The 24284-nt window shown below is 40.8% G+C and overlaps 1 protein-coding gene across 1 annotated transcript; it reads right to left on the bottom strand.

Annotated features, from left to right (window-relative positions):
* Positions 1-3763: 3763 nt before the first annotated feature.
* On the bottom strand, positions 3764-20664 carry SLC7A13 (solute carrier family 7 member 13). The gene is made up of 4 exons (XM_062189515.1): positions 19980-20664; positions 12970-13101; positions 8102-8463; positions 3764-4082 (listed from the first exon to the last, which is right to left on the bottom strand). The coding sequence occupies exons 1-4, from the start codon at positions 20662-20664 to the stop codon at positions 3810-3812; spliced, it is 1452 nt and encodes a 483-aa protein (XP_062045499.1). The 3' UTR covers positions 3764-3809.
* Between the last annotated feature and the right edge of the window lie 3620 nt (positions 20665-24284).

Genomic DNA, 24284 nt, shown 5'->3' with positions numbered 1-24284 from the left:
TGTAAACCTGAGAAGTGAGTTCCCTACACAATTGCTGGGTGACTTCTCTATATTCAGGTAGTTTGTTTCCCATGCTTCAAAATGAACAAAGATGCTGTATTCTGGGAAGTATCCCAGCATTCCTAACTCTCTGGCACAGAGCTGACACTTAAGCAAAATGACTTTTCTTTCCTTCCTACTGGCATTAAACATAAGGTACTGAACAAAGCTGTAGTCTGCAGCCGCTTGGAGCGAAGTTGTCTCAGAGATGCCCAGTCTATCTTGTAGGCCTATGAGCGGAGACACTGAAACAATGATTTCTTTCACAGACACATCATCAGTCAAGATAACAAAATTTGGTGTCAATAGCATATCAAAACTCTTGCTTGTCAAAAATTCCCAGGCTCCTTCTGTCTGCTGGGATGCCCTGGCATTAGGTTCAGAATAACCCAGCTCTGGAGATTACCAGACCAAATTTCTCAAGTCTGGCTTGGGTTCTTTTAAAACCTGATCCCATCCTTTCTTATTGCCAATAGTGCGGTGCACAGTACAGCATCTTGGGATGGACTTAGAGGTCCATCATAATTTTAGTTCCAATTCCAGCATGCAAAAGAGTTTCTGCCTGCAGAGAGAAGCAGAAACAGACTGGCCTTCATAAATCAGCCTCTGTGGCTGGAAGAGGAATTGCACTCGATAACTATGAAAGCCTAGCTCAGTAGGTTGAACATTTAGCCCTCTTAAAGACATTGCCACCTGGAACATCAGAATGCAACCTTGTTTAGAATAAGGATCTTTGCAGGTATGATTAGGTTAAGGATCTGCAGGTGAGAGGGAGCTTTATGATACAGAGACACAGCAAGTCATGCACAAACAAGAACAGAGTTTGGAGTGAGGCTGCTGCAAGCCGCACCAAGGATTTCCAGTCACTAGGAGGCACACAACAGGCTTTCCCTCAGTGTTTCCATTAGGAATCCACTCTGCCACACTTTGGTTTTGGACTTCTGGCCTTCTGTAAAAATTATTTCTGTAACCAAATCTGCACTAAGTTATCATAGCAGTTCTAGGAAACTATACCCTCACAGAGCTATTTAAATGTGCTCTGAAGAGAGAGGCGGTATCAGCTTTTCAGGGGGTATTTTTTTTTAAAGATTTATTTATTTAATTGAAAGTCAGAGTTGCCAAGGGAGAGGGAGAGATGGAGAGAGAGAGCAATCTTCCATCTGCTGGTCCAACCCCCAGGTGACCACAATGGCCAAGGTGCAGTCAGGCTGAAACCAGGAGCCAATCTATTTATTTTGTTGTGGAACAAAAGTTTCCCTAAAAATTTCATTGATCTATCACATTTGTGCAGGTTGACATCCACCCAGTCTTAGACATGTCTCAGTCATGATTTATAGGAAAGACGTAGGAGGCTTTAATGTACAATGGTGACCAAACAGTGAACAAAAGCATCACATTTAAGGGAAGGGAAATGATGCCTCTGCTCCACCCTGCCATAGTCACACCATGCTTAGAAAGACTGCGTTGTTGACAGAATAAAAAAATAAGAGTTCGGCCGGCGCCGTGGCTCAACAGGCTAATCCTCCGCCTTGCGGCGCCGGCACACCGGGTTCTAGTCCCGGTCGGGGCACTGATCCTGTCCCGGTTGCCCCTCTTCCAGGCCAGCTCTCTGCTGTGGCCAGGGAGTGCCCTGCACCCCATGGGAGACCAGGAGAAGCACCTGGCTCCTGCCATCGGAACAGCGCGGTGCGCCGGCCGCAGCACGCTACCGCGGCGGCCATTGGAGGGTGAACCAACGGCAAAAGGAAGACCTTTCTCTCTGTCTCTCTCTCTCTCACTGTCCACTCTACCTGTCAAAAAAAAAAAATTAGAGTTCAAGGTTTTCAAAAGCAGCAACTCTAAATACTGGAGGGTGGGGTAGGGGGTGTAATCTGGAGAAGCAAAGACTCAGAGCCAAGAGATAACTATTACCAAGTGTCTGAAAGGATGCCACATGAAAGAGTGTTAGATTTCCACTAGGCAAAAGTTATCTTGAAAGCTTATATTGGGAAATGCTTTGCAAATAAGACCAATGTCCTTAGCAAGTAGTGACTCCCCTACCCTGGGGAGTGTATCAGTGGGTAAGTTATGTTATTTTGTGGAGATGCTATATACTTTTAAGCCTCCTTTTAATTCTGGTGTCAATCAAATCTTTGATTATTCTCACCTTGCAGTTTAAATAACTTTCAGAGTCTGAAGACCTTATTCTGAATCCATTAGCTGTGAACAACTTCTATGGAACTAGGCATAGGAATTATTTTTTCTATATATCAGGTTGAAACTCATAGGAAAAGGAAAGTTAGGCAGTTGTATAAAAAATGTAGTGGAAATTCATGTGACAGGAATGTTAAACCATATAGTCCATGTGAGCAACTGTCATATGAAATTAAAACCATGATATAAATAGATGTGTCTATCCTACTAATTTGAACATGCAATTGTTTAAATTTGAACGATGTTTCTCATGTGACTAAAGTAGACAAGACATTTATAATTGGGAAAGATTGGCTTTTGTTAAGCAAGAAGAGGGTATATAAGTTGGCTCAGAAAGCCAAGTGAATTAGTCAGGGAAATCCAGAGAAGCAAAATCAATAGACTCATACAGGGAGGAGGAGGAGAGAATTTATTTTAAGGAATTGGTTCACATAATTATTTGAGTCTAGACTCTACAGTGTGAGCTGGGGCTGGAAACCCAGTGAAGATCCAGTGTTACAGTCCAAATCTGAAGCCAATTTGCTAACAGAATTCAGGGGGAGTCAATCTTTGTTCTATTTAGGCCTTCAATGATCAGATGAGGCCTACCATCAATGAGGGCTATCTGGTTTACTCAATGTCCACCTACCACCTATTTAAATGTTAATCTCTCCCCTCACCAAAAAAAAAAAAAAAAAAAAAAAGCAGTATGCACTATTTCCTGCACTGTAGAAACATCTAGAATAATGTTTGATCAAATGTGGGCACTGTGACCTAGCCAAGTTGATGCACAAAGTTAACCGTCACACCAAGGGATGACTTTTCATACTCAGCGAATCAGGAAACATCTGTAGATGCCACCCCCATAGGGCGAAGAGAGAGGGAGACCAGAGCTGGCAAATAAAGGTCACTGACCGTATTCCCACATTACTTCTCTGCTTTCTCCAGATCCTTTAAAACTCTGAGTTAAGTAGACAAAGTTTTTAATTGAACAATGTTAAATGAGTATAACAGCTGAGACACTATCCATTCAGCCACCTATGACACACATTTTATGCACAGAGGTATAATCAGGTCACATTTTAATCAAATAAAGATTGTTCCTTCTAAGACACCTCAGCATTGAAAGAAAGGCACTCAAGGGAGTATAACCTACAAACTCATGCTTCCAAAATGGGTATTAGGTTAAAAATACTACTACTTAGAGGAGAAAAACTAACAGGAAAAATTGAATTTTTTTTTTATCTTCAAATCAACACCCAAAAAAGGACTCAGAAAAAATGAAGAGAATGCTTTTTATTTTTAATCATTAATTTTTATTACACGATCACCGCAGAATCAGTAGAAAAGAGGATAGATGGGAGAAAATGGAAGACTGAGTGAGATACCATCGATATATGAAGCTATGCAAAGACAATGCTTTTGCCACACAACACAGAGCTTCAGTGATGGATAGCCATTTCTTTGGGATTTTAAAATCAGGCTGTATCCTGAGCACTTTGGTGTATGTTATTTCAATAGGGAAAACATGTTTGCAAAGGAATTTTATCATTAATATTTCATCATGTGCTTAATCTTTATTTGGAATTTGGTGGTTTTTATAAAGCTACTTTTTTAACAATTTCTATTTCTGACATCTGTTCATCAGATGCATCAGGGAAGCAAATATTAAATAGTAATTGCAAATAACAAGTCATCTTCTCAAACCAAACCATCCTCAATTTAAAATGTATTAAAGGTATGTAGAACAGAAGTCCACTGAGAACAAAGAGGAGCACATAGATATAATGCATATTTGGAGACTTTACCAATGGTATAACAACCAAGCACAGGCTGATGGCCATCGTTATCAATATAAATGGTGAAAATACCTGAAAAGAGCAAAAATTTTTTAAAAATTAGATATAAAAATCCATACCACATAACACCTATGTACTTATGTAAACAAAAATTAAGATATAAGCTAATTTTAGGAAAAAGACTAAATTAGCTATGAAGTTAGATAAACTTGGCATACAACTAGATAAATTGTAAGTAACAGGAGAAATGTTGAAGATGCTCATTGTCAGATACTGAGCAGAGAAAATGATCATGCAGCACTTAGCTGTCCATGAATGGAATGAATTGCAACTATTTGCTAGTAAAGTAGCCATCTGCTTACCTAGGGGCATGAATTTGTTAAGAAGGAATTTCAAAGACCCAGTGAAGGTCTCAACAATCTTTCTTAGAAAATATTTCAAGACAATATGACATTCGTGACAAAAACGCAAGGCAATCCTTAGATCCTTTGCTACTCGGGTAAATATTGACAAGTAAATATTATGACTCAGTACATGGAGAAAGAAAACAAACCAAGACAAAAACTGGCCAGAACAATTCTTGTTTTCATTGTTTTGTTTTGTTTTTGCTTTGCTAACAACCTTAAAGGCCCATCTTCAGTATCTCCTCTGGGTTAGGATTGCAAGGACTTTGTGTATAAACTTCCCCAACCTGGTAAGAAAATTTAGTTGGTAGATATTTTTGAGAAGAGGCAGATTTTTTAAAATAAATAACCATAGTCATGTCTTGCAATTTTAATGGGAATTTTGTTCAAAATATTTATTTATTGGGACTGGCACTGTAGAGTAGTGGGCTAAGCCTCCACCTGCGGCGCCGGCATCCTATATGGGCACCAGTTTATGTCCCAGCTGCCCCATTTCCAATCCAGCTTTCTGCTATGGCCTGGGAAAGCAATAGAAGATGGCCTGGGTGCTTGGGCCCCTGCACCCATGTGGGAGACCCACAAATAGCTCCTGGCTCCTGGCTTTGGACTGTCATAGCTCCGGCCATGGCAGCCATATGGGGAGTGAACCAGCGGATGGAGTACTGCTCTCTCTGCCTCTGCATCTTTGTAACTCTGCCTTTCAAATGAATTAATAAATAAATAAACCTTAAAAATAAAAATGTTTATTTATTTTCATATTAGCTGAAAAGCAGAGACAGACACAGAAATTTCCCATGCATTCGTTCACTCCCAAATGCCCATAATAGTCTGTACTGGGCCAGATCAAAGCCTGTAGCCAGAAAACCCATTCAGATCTCTCATGTGGGTGGTAGGGACCCAAGTACATCAGCTACCACCTGCTGCCTTCTAGAATGTGCACTAACAGAAAGTTGGATGGGAAGCAGAGGAGCCAAGATTCAAACCAGGCACTTCTGATGGGGGATGCAAATATCCCCAGCAGCATCTTAACCACAGAGCCAAATGCTGGCCCCAGATATGAATTTTTACCCCAAAGAAAACTAGTCATACTTTATGAAATCCTTTAGTGAGAGGGTCATTCATTTGGGGCTGAAGCCATTAACAGTTCCCTCTTTAATTATGAAATATTGCTGAGAAAAATAATCTGCCACCTCACTTTGTATCAGTTATGAAATAATTGAGAGGGGAGAAAAAGAGCACTCACATAACTGTGCAAGACAAATTTCAACCCCTTGTACTTAAAGTTGTCCTTGCCTTAATTTTTTATGGAAATTTTTGCCAATTAATAATATAAATCATCATTGTCATCATCAATGTCAGACTCTGGATGCCTTAGCTTATTTAATACATCCAATATTGTTAGAAAGTTTTATTCATTCTCATTTTTATTTTTTTTTCCAAGGTTAAATAACAAAAAGAGATTACCTAATAAGCTGAGGAATTGGACTTGAGTCCTAGTTCTTTTTTTTTTTTTTTTTTTTTTTTTGGACAGGCAGAGTTAGATAGAGAGAGACAGAGGGAAAGATCTTTCTTCAGTTGGTTCACCCCCTAAATGGCCGCCATGGCCAGCACGCTGCGCCAATCCGAAGCCAGGATACAGGTGCTTCCTCCTGGTCTCCCATGAGGGTACAGGGCCCAAACACCTGTGCCATCCTCCACTGCTTTCCCCTGGCCACAGCAGAGAGCTGGACTGGAAGAGGAGCAACCAGGACAGAAGCCGCACCCCAACCGGGACTAGAACCCGGAGTACAAGCACCACAGGTGGAGGATTAGCCTAGTGAGTCGTGGCGCCGGCCTTGAATCCTAGTTCTTAATAATGATCTTATACTATTTCTTGGCGTATCCAAGAAATCCACCACAAGTCATAACTTCTTTTTAATTTTATCTAATTGGAGTTAGGGATCTAACAAAAGTACAGTCAGAAAATAGCAAATAAGAGACATGAAAAAATGCAGCCTGGGGTTGGGGTTGTGGCACAGCAGGTTAAAGCCCTGGCCTGCATGACCGGCATCCCATATGGGTGCAGGTTCAAGTCCTGGCTGCTCCATTTCTGACCTAGCTTCCCACTAATGTACCTGAGAAAGCAGTGGAAGGTGGCCCAAATCCTGAGGACTCTGCACCCATGTGGGAGACCCAGAAGAAGCTCCTGGATCCTGGCTCCTGGTTTCAGATCAGCTCAGCTCCAGCCATTGCAGCCATTTGGAGAGTGAACCAGCAGATGGAAAACACTTTCTCTCTCTCTCTTTCTGTCTGTCTCTCTCTCTGTCTCTATCTCTCTCTGTATTCTTTTAAATAAATAAAATAAATTTTTAAAAATTGCAGCCTGTGAAACCATGAGGAAATCAGATCTTGGGGAGGCAGCTCCAAGGTGAACCAGGGGCATCAACCTTCCACTGGATTCGATCCCTCCTCCCCACAGTGTTCTCTGAATGTCCTCTGGATGCTTCTCAACAACAATTAGTATACTATGAGTTTTGTGTCACCTGACTGTTCACATACATTATAACTTGCTTAAAGGAAAACAAGACTTATTAGTTTGGGTACCCAGAGCACCTAGCAAGGTGCTCTAAAATATAGTGCTTCTCAGTAACTAGTACTCAAATGCACGACAGTGAAGGAGTGACTGCGTGGAAGACCTAGAAGGGAGGACTAAAAAGGAGACGTGGTTGTTAAGCCAACCAAAGTTGGTCATCAGAATATTGTTTTCTTCTCCCAGCATTGTTCCTTAGATTCTGTACTTGTGAGTTTCAAACACTCCAAAGAGAACCCCTAGATTTGAATCTGGGCTCCACTCCATGCTCTATGACCATGAGCAAGTGACTTCACTTTTCTAAACTTGTTTCCTCATCTACAAAATAAAGACCACAGTAGCCTCCACCTTTTGGAAGGATTAAAGGTGACCACAAAAGCAAAGCTCTGAACATGCTAGCTGCCAACCAAGACTATTCTATTCTGATCATCTGAGCATCAGTGCTGCCTTCCCCCCAATATTATCCTTACGCTGCAAAATTGTCATTTACTTCCTTTAATGCTTAAAGGGCCAACTCCTCTCCTGTGAAATTTTTCCTCATCTAGACTGAAAATTTAAAAGTAGTAGAAATGAAAAGAAGGAACTTACTGATGATCAAAGTACGTTGATGTTTCAGGACAGTAGCTGTTACTACATATGACCTCATCTTGCCTGTTCTAGTCCTTGTTTGCCGAATCTGACCCTGACTATGGAAGACACTGATGTACATAAGTGGCTCCACAAGTAAACAAAGCAATATGTGGTCAGAGACTGATCAGAAAGCTGTCTTTCCCTCTCTAATAAACATTACATAGCATATTATGAGTTTTGATTCACCTGACTGAGAGATTATAGCTTGCCTAAAGGCAGAGTCCAATCTTATTCCTTTTCATTCCCTAGTAAGAAGTTTAAAATATATAACTAGTAATCAAATGCACAGCCATTAGTTTTGTACTCAGTAAAACCCACCCAATAAAAATTAAAAATTACCCCATGTGGTTCACAATTTGTGGAGTAGTAAAAAGATTTACTCATAGATGCTTCAAATACAGTCTTCAAACACTGCTATGCCCAATATCTTTATTTCGCACTAAAAAAAAAAAAAAAAGAGAGAGAGAGAGAGAGAAATTCACTCTTACCTTATAAGGTCTAGGTAGATTGGGCTCCTGATATCTGAGTTTCAGCATGCCTATCATTGTTAATAAAGACCAAAAAGAAATCACAAAATAAAGATAGTTTATCAAATCAATGAGGCTTGTTAAGACGATCACAACGGATGCCATAATGACAATTAGAAGCACAGACATAAGTGGAGAGGAGTGAATATTAAGCATATAAAATAATAAAGGAAGCTGGCCCTCTTCACTCGCAATATATATCTCCCTGGATGATTCAAGTACATTAATCATAAGATTGCTAAACAATGAGGCAGAAATAGCAAAAGGAACAACCCATGTTAGTGAGGGGAAAACTTTATCAGTCCATGTGATAGCCACAGCATCTGCAGAAAAACAAAAACACGGAGATGTGTTCAGAAAGAGAAACATTTTGATATTATTTCAAAGTGAAAATACAAAATATTTAAAGTCATTAAGAACATTCGGTTTTAATTTTATAATTTCCTCACATCACACTTACATAAAATCTTATGCACGTGTCCATTTTAGCCCCTATCACACTGCGTCATAAATGGTTATCATCTTACATGTCTTTTCCCAAAAGCATGTAGGAATTTTTTGAGAGCGAGGATCATTCTTTTCTTTTCCATAAAACTAGCACTTCATTCAGTGACAGGCATAAAGTGAGTTTTCAGTAAATACTTAAATGAATTGATTTTGTTGGATGGATGATTGAAGGCATGCTTATTTTCTAACTCTAGTTTGCAGGGTACTGACGGCTGCCCTGAGTCATGAAGGACAGCACACCACTGCTGTCACAGGAATGAGACCTTCCTTTGTCGGGGTGCCATTGGAAACACTAATCAACTACCTAGAAAGAGAAAATACATTACATGCAAACAAAACTATTGATGATAGTTGGGATTTGTCTGAACTCTAGATTGTGGTTCTCAACTGCAGGTGATTTTGCTCCTTAGGGTCCTGTGGCAATGTCCAGATGCTTACTTCAACTATCATAACCGAAGAGGGAGAGATGTGCAACTGGTATCTAGTGGGTAGAGACCAAGGATGCTGCTAACTGCACTATAATACACAGGTCCGCACTCTACAACGAAGAGTTGCATGGTACATGTCAATAGCACCGAGACTGAGAAAACCTGTTGTAGACCAATCTTCAGAGAATATTCTGATTTTTTAATGTAAAAATGAAGAGACCTCATGAACACTAATCCAATATGTAAGTAGACACTATGAAAGAAAAGCATCCATTGTTCATGAGAATCCACTTGAGTTCAATTCATATTATGTAGATGTATGCCAGGACACCTTAATCCTTCATCAGAGAGAAACAAATTCTCAGTTTTTCAACAGAATCAGACAGCAGGGATTAGGCTCCCTGGGACTTTTGTGCCAAGTTTAGTTTCCAGGGGAGTTTCAAGCCCATAAGTGAACCGGGTTAAAACAAAGAGTAAGATGTTCAGATGTAACAAAATTAAAGTGCCATCAAGGATTCTTACTCTTAAAGAATTTTTTTTTAATATTTATTTAGTTGAGAGGCAGAATTACAGATAGAGGGAGAGACAGAGAGAGAGGTCTTCCATCCGCTGGTTCACTCCCCAGATGACCACAACTGCTGGAGCTGGGCCAATCCGAAGCCAGGAACCAGGAGCTTCTTCAGGGTCTCCCATGTGGGTGCAGGGGCCTAATCTCTTGGGCCATTTTCTACTGCCTTCCCAGGCCATAGCATAGAGCTGGATCAGAAGAGGAACAGCCAGGCCAGCGCCGCAGGCGGAGGATTAGCCTATTGAGCCGCGGTGCCGGCACACCGGGTTCTAGTCCCAGTCGGGGTGCCGGATTCTGTCCCTGTTGCCCCTCTTCCAGGCCAGCTCTCTGCTGTGGCCCAGGAGGGCAGTGGAGGATGGCCCAAGTGCTTGGGCTCTGCACCTGCATGGGAGACCAGGAGGAAGCACCTGGCTCCTGGCTTCGGATCAGTGCAGTGCGCCGTCCGCAGAGGCCATTGGAGGGTGAACCAACGGTAAAGGAAGATCTTTCTCTCTGTCTCTCTCTCTCACTGTCCACTCTGCCTGTCAAAAAAAATAATAAAATAAAAGAAGAAGAGGAACAGCCAGGACTCAAACTGGTGTCCATGTGGGTTGCCGGGCAGAGGCTTAGCCCATTACACCACAGCGCTGATCCCAAGATCTGTATTTTCTAATCTACTTAAATTACCCTCAAAAGTCATTGCACTTTTGTTTAGTGCTCTTCTACAACATTGGGTCTTATTTAAAACTACTTTTTGTCTTGCTTACTGTTAATTTAAAATGAGGTAGTTTGTTTGCTTCTCCTGGATACCCATACCCCTATGCTTTTCCCACTTTAAACATATTTAAGAATTTTTTTCCAGAAATGCAAAGTAAATTCTCCTTCAGTTTCCCAGTGTGCATTCTGCAAAGATGATTGGATGTAACTAGAGGGGCATCTGATAATACAGCTCTGTGACTGATGGCTGACAAAAGCTCACATCTTTCCACCTGATCTTTATTTCTAGCCCACAAAATGATGTTTTCTCTTTTGGCTCCTTTGCATACATCATTTCTTCCTTTGTTTTCTTTTCTTTTCTTTTTTTTTAATTGTGACATACAAAGGAGCTTCAAAAAGTTTGTGGAAAATAGAACTAAAATGTAAGTTTATTTTGGTATTAAAAAGGTTAAAATCCACCCATATTTTTTTCATAATGTACACTTTCCACAAACTTTTTGAAGACTCCTTATATATGCTTTGGTTGGAAAGTAAAATAAATAATGCTGAAGTACATAAACAGTAAATGCCCCCATCACCAATTCCTCCTTCCTGTAATCCAAAGGCAGCTACTGTTAACATCTGATGGATCCTCTTCCAGAAATTTTCCATGATTATCTGTGAGGGTTACAAGTATGTGCATGTATGTGTCTGTGTATACACATGCACTTGAGTTTGCTTTTTTCACTTTCCAGAATATCTTGATCATGTTAGTACATATTCATCTTTCTATTTGCTTAAGTGAGTTCTCAGTATTCCATTACACACTTGTGACTTTACCCATTCTATCTTGATAGAGTAGCAGATTGTTTTCAGGGTTTTTTTTTTTTTTTAATTACTATTTCATTGATGTTTATTTCAACTGCAGAGGGAGAACACTCCCAACCTTTGTTTCACAACCCAAATGCCTATAAAAGCGGGGCTGGGCCAGGCCAGAGGCAAGAGCCAGGAGCCCAGCCTAGCTCTCCCACTCAGGTAGCAGGCACCCAATCACTTCAGTCATCACAGTTGCCTCCCAGGGTCCGCATTAGCAGGAAGCTGCAGGCAGGAGCAAGAGCCAGGAATTGGACTTAGGCACTCTGATGTAAGAAGTGGGCGTTTTAACTACTAAGCTAAGCAGCAGTTCCCATTATCAGTTTTTTTACTAATTTTTTATATTAGCAAAATATAAAGTGTATTTTAATGAAAACACTTATGCCTTCAAATATTTATGGTTGTACAGTTCTCCTCAGAGTAAATTTTTTGAGTGGGACTTTTGAGTCCAAAGGTACATATATTTTTAAAATTTTTTAAAAGGATTTATTTATTTATTTGAGTAAGAGTTACACAGAGAGAGGAAGAGACAGAGAAAGAGAGAGAGAGAGATCTTCTATCTGCTAATTCACTCCCCAAATGGCTACCACAATTAGGCTGGGCCTCGAAGAAGACAGGAGCCAGGAGCTTCTTCCAGGTCTCCCACATGATCACAAAGGCCCAAGTACTTGGGCCATCTTCCACTGCTTTCCCAGGCCCATTAACAGGGAGCTGGATTGGAAGTGTAGTCAGCTCTCAAACCAGTGCTCATACGGGATGCCAATATCACAGGTGGTGGCTTTACCTGCTATGCCACAATGCCATTCCCAGGTACTTACATTTTTAACTAAGGGCAAAATTACCCCCAAAAATGATTGTATCAATTTATCAATAAATGCTTCTAAAATTCCTACTTTCTTTCCATTTGTTTAAAAATTTAATTTCATTAATTTTATTTATTATAAGGGCAGAGAGACAGAGAGAAGTCTTCCATGAGCTGGTTCACTTCCCAAATGCCTGCAACAGTCAGGTCTGGGTCAGGTCAAAATCAGAAGCCCAGAACTCAATGCAGGTCCCCTACATGGATGGCAAGGACCTAGGTAATTGGGTCATTTTCTGCGTCCCAGGCACGTTAGCAGGAAGCTGGAATAGAAAACAGAAGTTGCACTCCATCACAGGTGCTTTGATTTGAGATGCAGCATCCCAAGTGGCAGCTTAACCCCCTGTGTCCAACAGCTGCCCCAGTTGTTAAATGTTTTGTCCTGCAATTTAGATTCTGGGATAAAAGTTTTTTATATTTTTAATATATTATATTTGCTACCATAAATGTTAGGTTTATTTATGGAAAAATCCTAAATTATTTTATATATTAATATTAGTTGTTTACTTCAACTAACCACTAGCATTTACTCTATTAACTGCTAATATCCTACATTATAAATTTAGTCTTTGCATCACCTGGAAGCATTTTGAGAATCAAGTGTTTTGAAAATTTTAAAAGGTATAAACTCTGATTGCAAAGTGTCACTCTGATGAGAAGAGATTATGAAGGAATACAAATATTTTGAATACATCAGCACTCCCCACACCCTTCTATAATACCAGAAAATGCATAGTCATACTTAAATCTGAAATCTCCTTTCTAAGCCAAATCATCCTCTCTGGTACTCTGTGATTTAGCAAATCACATGTTGACTCTATATATAGAGTAATGAACTACAAACAGCAGTGCTGGCCAGTCAAGTGATACTTAGCAGGACCAGCACTTTATTTATTGCCTTAGCCATTTGTGTACAAACCTGAAGAGAGAATTTCCCTTGGTGTCAGAACAGCCAGGTAGGAAATGTTAGCCAGCAAATAAACCACCGTCACCAGAGGGATCGCCGTAAACACACATTTGGGAATTGTCTTTCTGGGTTTCTTCAGCTCCCCTGTAACACATAAAAGAGCAAAATCATGAGTAGTAAAACTTTACTTAAATTTATTTGTAAGATTGTTTTCATGCATCATGTGTTGGGCTAGGTCCTTCCTAGCTACTCTCTGCCCGACACACACACTGGTGAACTGCTACATACCTCTCTGAGTTTGGTTCTAAAAGAGGAAAAGAAAAAGGGAAAATTTCTTCATTTTTCCCATGGGTAGCAAATTTCTTAAGAAAGATGCAAGAGGGGCTGGTGCTGTGGCGTAGTGAGTATAGGCGTCGCCTGCAGTGCCAGCATCCCATGTGGGCGCCGGTTCGTAGCCATGGGATATGCTCCGCTTCCAATTTAGCTCTCTGCTGTGGCCTGGGAAGGCAGTAGAAGATGGCCCAAGTCCTTGGGCTCCTGCACCCATGTGGAAGGCCCGAAAGAAGCGCCTGGCTCCTGGCTTCGTATCAGCTCAGCTCCAGCTGTTACAGCAAATTGGGGAGTGAACCAGCAGATGGAAGACTTCTCTCTCTCTCTGCCTCTCCTCTCTCTGTGTAACTCTGACTTTCAAATAAATAAATAAATCTTAAAAAAAAAAAATAAGAAAGACACAATAATGAAAAATGACATCTGAGCCCACAAGGACTTCACCCTTTGGAGTCTAGCCAACCTGAGCCTCCTCTAGTAGGAGACAGGGACAAAATCTGCTGTGGGAATGTGGTAGTGAGCAACAATGACATGAAGTTTAACCTCCGGAACAGAAAAGTAGGGAGGGCTTTGTGGCACAGCCGATTAAGCCACCTCTTGTGATGCCAGCATCCTGTATCAGAGTATTGTTTTGAGTCCTCGTTGCTCTACTTCCAATTTGCTTTCTGCTAATGCACTTCACAGCAGAAGACGGGCCAATACTGGGGTCCCTGCCTTACGTGTGGGAGATTGGTTGGAGTTCCTGGCTCCTGGCTTCAGTCTGGCCCAGTCCCAACTGTTGCAGGCATTCGGGGAGTGAACTAGTGGATGGAAGATCTCTCTCTCTCTGTCTCTCTCTCCCCACACCCCCACCTCACCCTATCACTCTGCCTTTCAAATAAATCGATAATCTTTTTTAAAATATTTGTTTATTGAGGCCAGCATTATGGCCTAGTGGGTAAAACCGCCATTTGCAAGGCCGGCATCCCATGTGAATGCCAGTTCATATCCTATCTACTCTACTTCTAATCCAGCTCCCTGCTAATGGCCTAGGAAAGCCAATAAAAGATAGGAGCCCCTGCCACCCATGTAAGAGACCTGGAAGAAGTTCCTGGCTCCTAGCTTCCACCTGGCTCAGCTCTGGCCATTGCAGCAACCTGGGGAATGAACCAGTGAATGGAAGATCTGTCTCTCAGTCTCTCCATCTCTCTTTGTAACTCTGACTTTCCAAATGAACAAATAAATCTTAAAATAATATTTATTTATTTATTTATTTATTTATTTAAAAGACGGAGTTACGGAGGACAAAGGAGAGACAAGGAGAGAGAGAGATCTTCCATCCACTGGTTCACTTCGCAGATGGATATAATAGCCAGGGCCAGGTCAGGCTGAAGTCAGGAGCCAGTAGCTACATAGGGGTTTCCTATGTGGGTGGCAGGGACTCAAACACTTGGGTCATCCTCCACTGCTTTTCCCAGGCTATTAGCAGAAAGCTGGATCTGAAGTGGAGCAGCCAGGCACCCATGTGTGATGCTGGCTGTACAGGCAGTGGCTTTACCCTCTCTGCTACAATGCCTAGCCCTTTACCTGATATGCCACAATGCCTGGCCTAATAATCTTTTCTTTTTTTAAAGGAAAAGCAAAACATTAAACCATCACATAAAGGTTAAAATCATGACTCTGATAGAATCCATATTAAAAAGAAAGAAAGGTGGGCCAGCGCCACGGCTCACTAGGCTAATCCTCCACCTGCGGCACCGGCACACCGGGTTCTAGTCCCGGTTGGGGCGCCGGATTCTGTCCCGGTTGCCCCTCTTCCTGTCCAGCTCTCTGCTGTGGCCCGGGAGTGCAATGGAGGATGGCCCAGGTCCATGGGCCCTGCACCTGCATGGAAGACCAGGAGGAAGCACCTGACTCCTGGCTTCAGACAGGCACAGAGCGCCAGCTGTAGCGGCCACTTGGGGAGTGAACCAACGGAAAAAGGAAGACCTTTCTCAATGTTTTTCTCTCTCTCTCTCTCTCACTGTCTAACTCTGCCTGTCAATAAATAAATAAATAAATAAATATGGAAGGAAGGAAGGAAGGAAGGAAGGAAGGAAGGAAGGAAGGAAGGAAGGAAGGAAGGAAGAAAGAAAGGTGGCTCAGTACGTTAATCCTCTGCCTGCGGTGTCGGCATCCCGTATGGGCGCCAGTTTGAGTTGCAGATGGTCCTCTTCCAATCCAGCTCTCTGGTTTGGCCTGGGAAATCAGTTTAAGGTGGTCTAGATGCTTGGGCCCCTGTACCCTTATGGGAGACCCGGAGTTGAAGCTCCTGTCTCCTGGCTTTGGATTGGCGCAGCTCCAGTCATTGCAGACAACTGGGGAGTGAACCAGTGGTTGAAAGACCTCTCTTTGCCTCTCCCTCTCACTAGCTGTAACTCTACCTCTCGAATAAATAAATCAAATCTTTGAGAAAGAAAGAAAGAAAGAAAGAAAGAAAGAAAGAAAGAAAGAGAGAGAGAGAGAGAGAGAGAAAGAGAGAAAGAAAGAAAGAAAGAAAGAAAGAAAGAAAGAAAGAAAGAAAGAAAGAAAGAAAGAAAGAAAGGGAGAAAGAAAGACAAAGAAAGGCTGTGGGGATATAGGATAGGGCAATCTGATGACCTCATCTGCTGTGTCTGTTACACATAGGCAGACTGGCTTTTTGTCACTTTCTCAAAAATGCCTTGCTCCTTCTTGCCATAGAGCCCATCTTGCTCTGTGTCTGGTGGCTCCTTTCCTGGATGTCTTGTTAGCACCTACTGTTTCTTCAGATCTCAGCCAAATCATTATTTCTGCGAAAACAGAACTCTCTCTCAGACTAGAGAAATTGTCCCTATTATACATTCCCATGACAGATATTGAAAATAATTAAACAATCAGCCATAAAGTCCCCCTCTCTGTTGTCACTGCTTCCTTATGCCAGTATTAAATATGAAAAATAAAAAGGTAGTAATTTAGCATTATATATAATGGGTTTCCTAGAACCACCTTTTCAAATATTGTCGCATTTGTCTGACCATTTCTCTAATCTTGTCATTCTCTAAGAATTACCCTGACACACAGAAGTCAGTATCCTTAGCACTCAATGTCTATATGTGTATCATGACCAAGTACACACATCTGACCCCTGGAAACCAATCTCGCTGATATCCAAGATAATGTCTCTCAAGAATTTGAACCAAAGGTCAATGAGACTAAGAAAATCAAAAGAAAAACAATGTGTTTGTAGTTAAAAAAATAAAAAACAGGAGAAAGAAAAATCTTGTTTTTTAAGTTCTAAAATTTCCGTGTTTCTTCTTGCTGTTGAAGAAGTAAGATTCCAGTACATGCCCTTTTTGTTTCCTTTAAACTAATGTCTATCAGTTCTGTTGCTTAAAATCAAATCCCTCTGACTAATAAATATCTATCCTTTGACATATATCAAATTTCTTCCATCTGCCCAGGGACCGAATGTGATGCCCATGGAGTCCTCTAATAGGGACTGATTAAGCACTTGGAGAGTAAAACATCAGAGAGCCTAATTTTAACCCTGCCCCCACCACTCCCTAGTTGTGGGCTATGGACATGGTATTGGTTGCCCAGGTTTCTACTTTCTATCCTGTATATTGGCAGAAATGGAAATTACAGAGAAAATAAAATTCCAGTCCCAGCACGTAACACTTAATAAATGCCTAGAAATGGTTGTTGCTAATGATTTATGGTTATTAAAGTTTTTAGAACAAGTAAAAGGGTAACTTTTTTAAGTTAACTATACTTTCCTCTAGGTTTTTACTCATTTTTATTATGTATTTGATTTATAGAAAGAAGGTAGAGATTAGAATTAGCTTACAATAAAAGACTATAATTACCAGACAGGTAGTGAATATCCCTGGGTCTTGAACTTAAAAAATAGGTGTTTTCAAACCATACTTTGTCATCTGTTTACAAATCATTATTTTATAGGTAAAAGTGTTATTTAGAACTTAACATTACTTGAAATTTATTTAGTATATTAACAACCCAAGCACACACTGAAATTCCTCTGGTTTCTGTTTACCGTCAGCTGCTTGTGAAGAATTCTGTATCAGTTTATATGTTAGTAAATTTATAAATCTATTTTCAGTAGAGAATAATTATCTTACAATGAAATATCTTCAGCAATGAAATAAGATGCAATTGACTAAAATAGAAGCCAGATATATTTCTTCGCTTCTGTCTTTAAGAAAGAGAGAGAAAATGAATTTTGAGCGTTGTGTTAGGTCCTGAAATTGCATTGACCCATTTAATCACAAACTGCATGAAAGAGAGATTTCACAGTCTTTGGTCAAGACCTCTGTTTTTAACAGTGCAAACCTACTTTCCTCTCATGCTCAAGCCCACCAATTACCCCTTACTCCTTACTTAAAAAGGAAATGTCTTTTAATCAGTCCTCACACACCTCAACTTGGGAAGCATTTAGCCATTTTGATAACCGCTCTTTTTGGAACATTTGGGGATTTTCCTTTGTAATTCTTTAAGCCTGCTCTGGCTTCTCACTGAATCTTCTCTCTCTACCCACTTCCCAGATGTTGGCATTGCACTGCCCAATTGTATATTGCTATCTCTGTGCTATTTTGTTCTTCATCTATGTGCTTGCCTCAGCAATCATTTCTGTTATCAAGACCATCAGATGGAAACCATTTTGCAGTTACCCAAGATTGCATGTCCCACATCATAGGCACCCTGCATACTCCTGGTCTCCACAGCTTCTCTTACACTTTTTAATTGCTTCAATTTGTTAGAGTCGATTAAACTGCCACTTTTTCCAATAAATGACAGTAAAAAGTGACATTTCCTTCTATTGAATTTTCATGGTAATTATATTTCCTTCTTATGGCTTATCTTTAAATACTATATGCCATTATTTGTTTTTAAGACACAGAATGTTAGTGATTTTTGAGCCATGATTTCCATTTTGAAAAGAAAAAAAGCAGACCAGAGAGAAGCTATTTGCCACAGTAGGTGATCGAGCTCCTACAGAAATACTGCCTCTTCTAAACTTCAAGCCTTTTTAAGGTAAAAATGGTGTCTTACTCATCTTGAGGCACTAGTACATTTTTAAACACAGTCAATGTTTAAAAAGATAGTTGCTGGTTGAATGACTTAATGAATGACAGACATGTAAGTTGGCAGGGCCAGGAGGGTTTCAGAGTAGGAGGAGGGGTTGAATTCCCAAGATTAAATAAAAAATTTTTAAAGAGTCTGCTTCATATGTAAATGTCAAGGGAAAAAAAAAAAACTAGTAAAAACGTTAAAGTTGAGAGGAAAAAAAGGGCATAAAGAATGTGAATGTGGAAAGTCCTGAAGAGATGGAAGAGAAAAGATGTAGAACTTAAGGGAAGATATTGACTTAGAAAAGAAGGGGAGGGGCTGGCACTATGGCATAGCTCATAAAGCCGCCACCTCCAGTGCCTGCATCACATATGGGTGCCAGTTTGAGAACCGACTGCTTCACTTCCTATCCAGCTCTCTGCTGTGGCCTGAGAAAGCAGTAGAAGATGGCCCAAGTCCTTGAGCCCCTGCACCCACGTGGGAGACCCAGAAGAAGCTCCTGGCTTCTGGCTTCGGATACCCATTGTGGCCATCTGGGTAGTCAACCAACAGATAAAAGACCTCTCTCTCTCTCTCTCTCTCTCTCTCTCTCTCTCTTTCTCTCTCTCTCTCTCTCTCTCTCTGTGTGTGTGTAACTGATTTTCAAATAAATAAATAACTTTTAAAAAAAGGGGGGGGTTGTATCTTGGCATTGAAGGGAAGGATATTAAATCCAGAGAATATTTATGATTATCTTATTAAAAATACTTAAAACCTCAGTAGAAGTACAAGGCAGAGTTCAGCTCCGAAGTTCTGAGCAAGTCAGGAGGTGCTGCTCCTTCTGGGCACGCAGTTGACAGCCAGCTTCGCAGGGCTGCCACTGAGGAAGAGTCCTACGGCTGCTGGAGAGCTTGTTTCAGGTGCTCAAGAAAGCGGGGGAAGAAGGCAGCCTCTTTGGAGCTCATGTAATCAGGATTACAGATCTCAGCTCAAATATGTGACTTTGCATTTTGACTAATTTACCATTTAAATGCATCCAAAATTGCTGGAGGATGATTGCTTTTATAAGGTACTAATTAAAGACTTAATTAGAATTTACAAATGTCATTTGAATCCAAAATTAATTTTTGTTATCATTACATGCAACTTTACATTCATAAGTGAAAGAAAAAGAAGTTATGATAAAATATACAATGAAACTAGAAAAATAAATGCATACAAATAAAAATAAGAGTGTAAATGTGTCACACCTACTCGCCAAACAAACCTAAGGCATTAGACCATTGCAGAATTCACAGTTTCATGGGAGGGAGTATGTCCACAACTCTACCACTTGTGCGTTAACAGAAAGGTAACTAGATGAATGCAGAGGCCCCAGATTTGTGGTCATAGCCAAGAAAGCTGAAAAAGACAAGTTTTCAATAAAATAAGTGCGTTAGAATAAAAGAGAAAGAATTCAGAGTAATTAAAAGAATTAAGAGTAGATAACAAAAGCAAGAGTGGTATGATCTAATTTTAAAAGCCACAAAGAAGAAAAATCATTGTGTATTTAAGTTAAATCTCAAAATACTATAAAAAGATGTGCACTTTATATTGCATGCAATAAATCATGAGTTGAGTTTGCTTTGTCTTAATAGAGTGCTAATTACCTGCTACATATGTCAAGCACTCCCCTCCTGAATACGCAAAATATCCTTGGAAGACAGCTTCTATCATCTGGGAGGCATCAGGAAACTCAGCATCGAAAGCGTTCTGCAGCGGTTCTGTGTTCTCCCTTCTCCCTCTCATCAGCAGCACCACTCCACTTAGGGAAATGAGGCCAAGTATGGCCATTTTCAGCACTGTGCTAACTGTCTGCAACCAAGACACCTCTGTCACACCACGGCAGTTCAGAATTCCCGCAATCCACAACATGGCCAGTGCCAGACATTTCTTTGGTAGTTTGGGGGCAGAGCAGCTGGGATAAAAAGGCTGGATGCTGTACTCAGCAAGGAGCAGGGCTTGGCTAGCAACTACGCCTGACCCCACAAACAGTGCTGTCCAGAGTCTCAGGAAAGCGATCAAGGAACCAAAGCATCTCTTGAGAAAATAGTAGTGAGCGCCACTGCATGGGAAGGTTACGCCTATCTCTGCAAAGCAGAGACTGTTCATCATGGTCAGTACGGCACAGACACCCCAAATACACAAGGAGAACCCCACATTCATGCGCGAGTACTCCAGCACCGCTTTGGGGGCCACAAAAATTCCTGCACCAATTATATTAATTATTAAAAAATTTGTGCCCCAGTAATAGCCAAATACTCTCTTGAGCTGTATTTTCTCCCCTTGATCCATTAAAATTGAGGTATATTAAAATTCTATATAAATTAAAATTTCTGAATTTTTCTGCCTATGTTGCTGGAAAGATCTTTGAGGATTCTCTGAAATAAAACAGTTCCACTTTCACTTAATATAGCCTGTTTTCAATAAGTAACTAAACATATGGGACTCATCCAAGTAAAAATAAAATTGAAAAAGATTACTTGGGAGGGTTTAGTTTGACTTGTCTTTTAATTATTATCAAAGTAATACATTCAGATAGAAAAAGGCGCCACAAAGAAGACAAGGATTACAGAGCAAAGTGTATCCAAAAGGAAAAAAAAAAAAAAAAACAGCAAAAACATCTCCAGAGAATTGTTCGGAGCTCTGACCTATAGGGAGTCTTCAAAAGGTTTGTGGAAAATGTACATTATTTGAAAAGTTTATTTACTCTCATTTTATTAGAAAGGCTGTGAGACAGAGATCTCTTCCATCCTTTATTTTACTCCCCAGATGCTTGCGATAGCCAGGGCTGGGCCAGGTGAAGCTGGGAGATAGGAAGCAATCCAAGTCTCCAGCATGGGTGTCAGGAGCCCAAGCACTTGAGTTATCACCTGCTGCCTCCCAGGATGCACATTGCCAGGAATCTGGAATTGGAAGTGGAGCCATGACTCACACCCACATTCCAATATAGGATGCAGGCATCCCAAGCAGTCTTAACCATTGTGCCAAATGCCTGCTTCCCACATTATCTTTCAATTCCATTTTTCCACAAACTTTCTGAATGTCCCTCATATGTTGTAAGTCATCTCTTAGACACTCGATCAAGTCCCATTTGCAGGGCATAGAGGTTAATGACTGCTCTGTGGGAAAACCCCTATCGGTAGGATATTTGCTTAAATGTTACAATCAACTTCAATTATTTAACACAGCAACCCTCTTAGGTAGCACAAGTTTAAAAGAACAAAATCTCAGCCTGGCATGTTTGCAAAAAGAAATGTCATTGGGGCATTTGAAAATCTCTGGCATTTTTGGCCGGCGCCATGGCTTAACAGGCTAATCCTCCGCCTTGCGGCGCTGGCACACCGGGTTCTAGTCCCGGTTGGGGCGCCGGATTCTATCCCGGTTGCCCCTCTTCCAGGCCAGCTCTCTGCTATGGCCCGGGAAGGCAGTGGAGGATGGCCCAAGTGCTTGGGTCCTGCACCCGCATGGGAGACCAGGAGAAGCACCTGGCTCCTGGCTTTGGATCAGCGTGATGCGCTGTCCGCAGCGGCCATTGGAGGGTGAACCAACGGCAAAAAGGAAGACCTTTCTCTCTGTTTCTCTCTCTCTCACTATCCACTCTGCCTGTCTAAATAAATAAACAAATAAAAATTAAAAAAAAAAAAGAAAATCTCTGGCATTTTCATAAGGATGTAGAAGATTATCTGCATGCTGAAGGCTGTGCAAGTGCCCAGGAAATACCTGAAAGAGCCCCAATCTGTCACCTTTGGCTGACCTTTAGGCTATGTGCAAACAGGAAGCAACGCCTAAAATATACTGGGAAATTGCCTTAGCATCGAAGGAGTGCCTAAACACATAAGGACAGAGCCCCTTGGCAAACAATGGAAGGTTTATTGACTCAAAGTATTTAAGGAAATCTCTATTAAGTCAATAGCTGTCTACTAAGCCTCTTAGTAGATTCTTTTTCTGAGAGGGGAAAAGGAATCTTAGAGGGAAAATAGACAGAGTTAGTTTATCAGGATTACCACTAAAAAGTGCCAAAAACTGGATGGCTTAAAACAAATGACATTTATGATCTCATTGTTCTGGAGACCAGAAGTCAAAAAAATCAAGATGTTGGCAAGGATGTGTTCTCTCTGAAAACTCTGTAGATGAGAATCCTTCTTGACTTCTAGCTTCTGGAAGCTTCCAGCAATCCATGGAATTCCTTGGTTTACAGATGCATGCTCTTGTGGGTCCTCATATCATCTTCTCTCTGTACCTGTTATCTTTGTGTCCAAATTTCCCTTTTTACTTTTTATTTATTTATTTTTAACTTTTATTTAATGAATATAAATTTCCAAAGTACAGCTTATGGAGTACAATGGCTTCCCCCCCATAACTTCCCTCCCACCCGCAACCCTCCCCTTTCCCGCTCCCTCTCCCCTTCCATTCACATCAAGATTCATTTTCAATTCTCTTTATATACAGAAGATCAGTTTAGTATATATTAAGTAAAGATTTCAACAGTTTGCCCCCATATAGCAACACAAAGTGAAAAAAAATACTGTTGGGGTACTAGTTATAGCATTAAATAACAGTGTACAGCACATTATCAGTCTTATTAAATTGGAGCCCACATTAATGTATTCATTTGAGCTCATTCACGTCTGTAAAGACCTTATCTTCAAATATAGACAATCCCTTATGATGATATGAATTATGATTGGTTAACTTTAAAATGATGCAAAAGTGATGCACACTCCATGGAAACTGTACTTCAAATTTTGAATTTTGATCTTTTCCTGGGATAGTAATATGTGGTACAATACTTTCATGATGGAGGGGGGGCCAGCAATGTGATCACCACGTTAAACAACAAGTACTCCACATTGTATTGTATTACTAAACTACAATGGTCATTAGCCTAGTTGTATTAAATACATCTTTGTCTTATTTTTTCAATGTCAAATGGTTTTATTTATTTATTTATGTATTTATTTATTTATCAATCATTTATTTGACAGGTAGAGATATAGACAGATATAGAGAGAGACAGAAAGGTCTTCCTTCCATTGGTTCACTCCCCAGATGGCCGCCACAGTTGGCACTGCGCCGATCTAAAGCCAGGAGCCAGGTGCTTCTTCCTGGTTTCCCATGCGGGTGCAGGGGCCCAAGCACTTGGGCCATCCTCCACTGCCTTCCTGGGCCACAGCAGAGAGCTGGACTGGAAGAGGAGCAACCGGGACTAGAACCCGGCACCCATATGGGATGCCAGCGCTGCAGGCGGAAGATTAACCAAGTCAGCCACGGCGCCAGCCCCATCTTCGCTTCTTATGTTCTATTACACAGGGTACATCTTTTTTTCTCACACTTTTTGTGTTAATATGAGCTATATTTATTATAGCTAAAAAGTAGAAACAATTCAAATGCCTGAAGTCATGTGGGGCTTGAGCAAGTGGATGGAGGATCACCCTCTTTTTCTATCCCTACCTCTGTCTGCCTATCTCTCTCTCTTTCTCTCAAATGCTTGCTTTTAAATAAATAAAATACATAATAAAACTTTAAAAAGTAGAAAGAAACTATAGGAATCAAATTGGTGTAATCTTAGCAAAAGAAACATTGGACAATTAGGTCAAAGCAACATAATGTGGAGCCTAGAAATGGGTCGACAGATGCAGTCAATTGGTTTTGGACAAAAGAACAGAGATAAATCATTACAGGTGATTCTGGTGAGGACAAGGAAAAATCCTGAACTTCTCAGACGTTATCAAAGTGGTCACGACCAGAATGTTAATAGAAACAAAGACATGAAAGGCCATTCTGATAAAGTCTCAAATGAAACCAAAGAATTAGTATTAGAAACTGGAGTCAAGATCATCTTTGCTTTATTGTTGCAAAGAACTTGACTTCTCTGTGGCCATACTCAAAGATTTTATAGAAGGCAGAATGTA

Source organism: Lepus europaeus, chromosome 4 (assembly GCF_033115175.1).
Source record: "Lepus europaeus isolate LE1 chromosome 4, mLepTim1.pri, whole genome shotgun sequence".
Lineage (NCBI taxonomy): Eukaryota > Metazoa > Chordata > Mammalia > Lagomorpha > Leporidae > Lepus > Lepus europaeus.
Note: the sequence above shows the minus strand (reverse complement) of the source record. Positions and strands in the feature narration are given on the sequence as shown.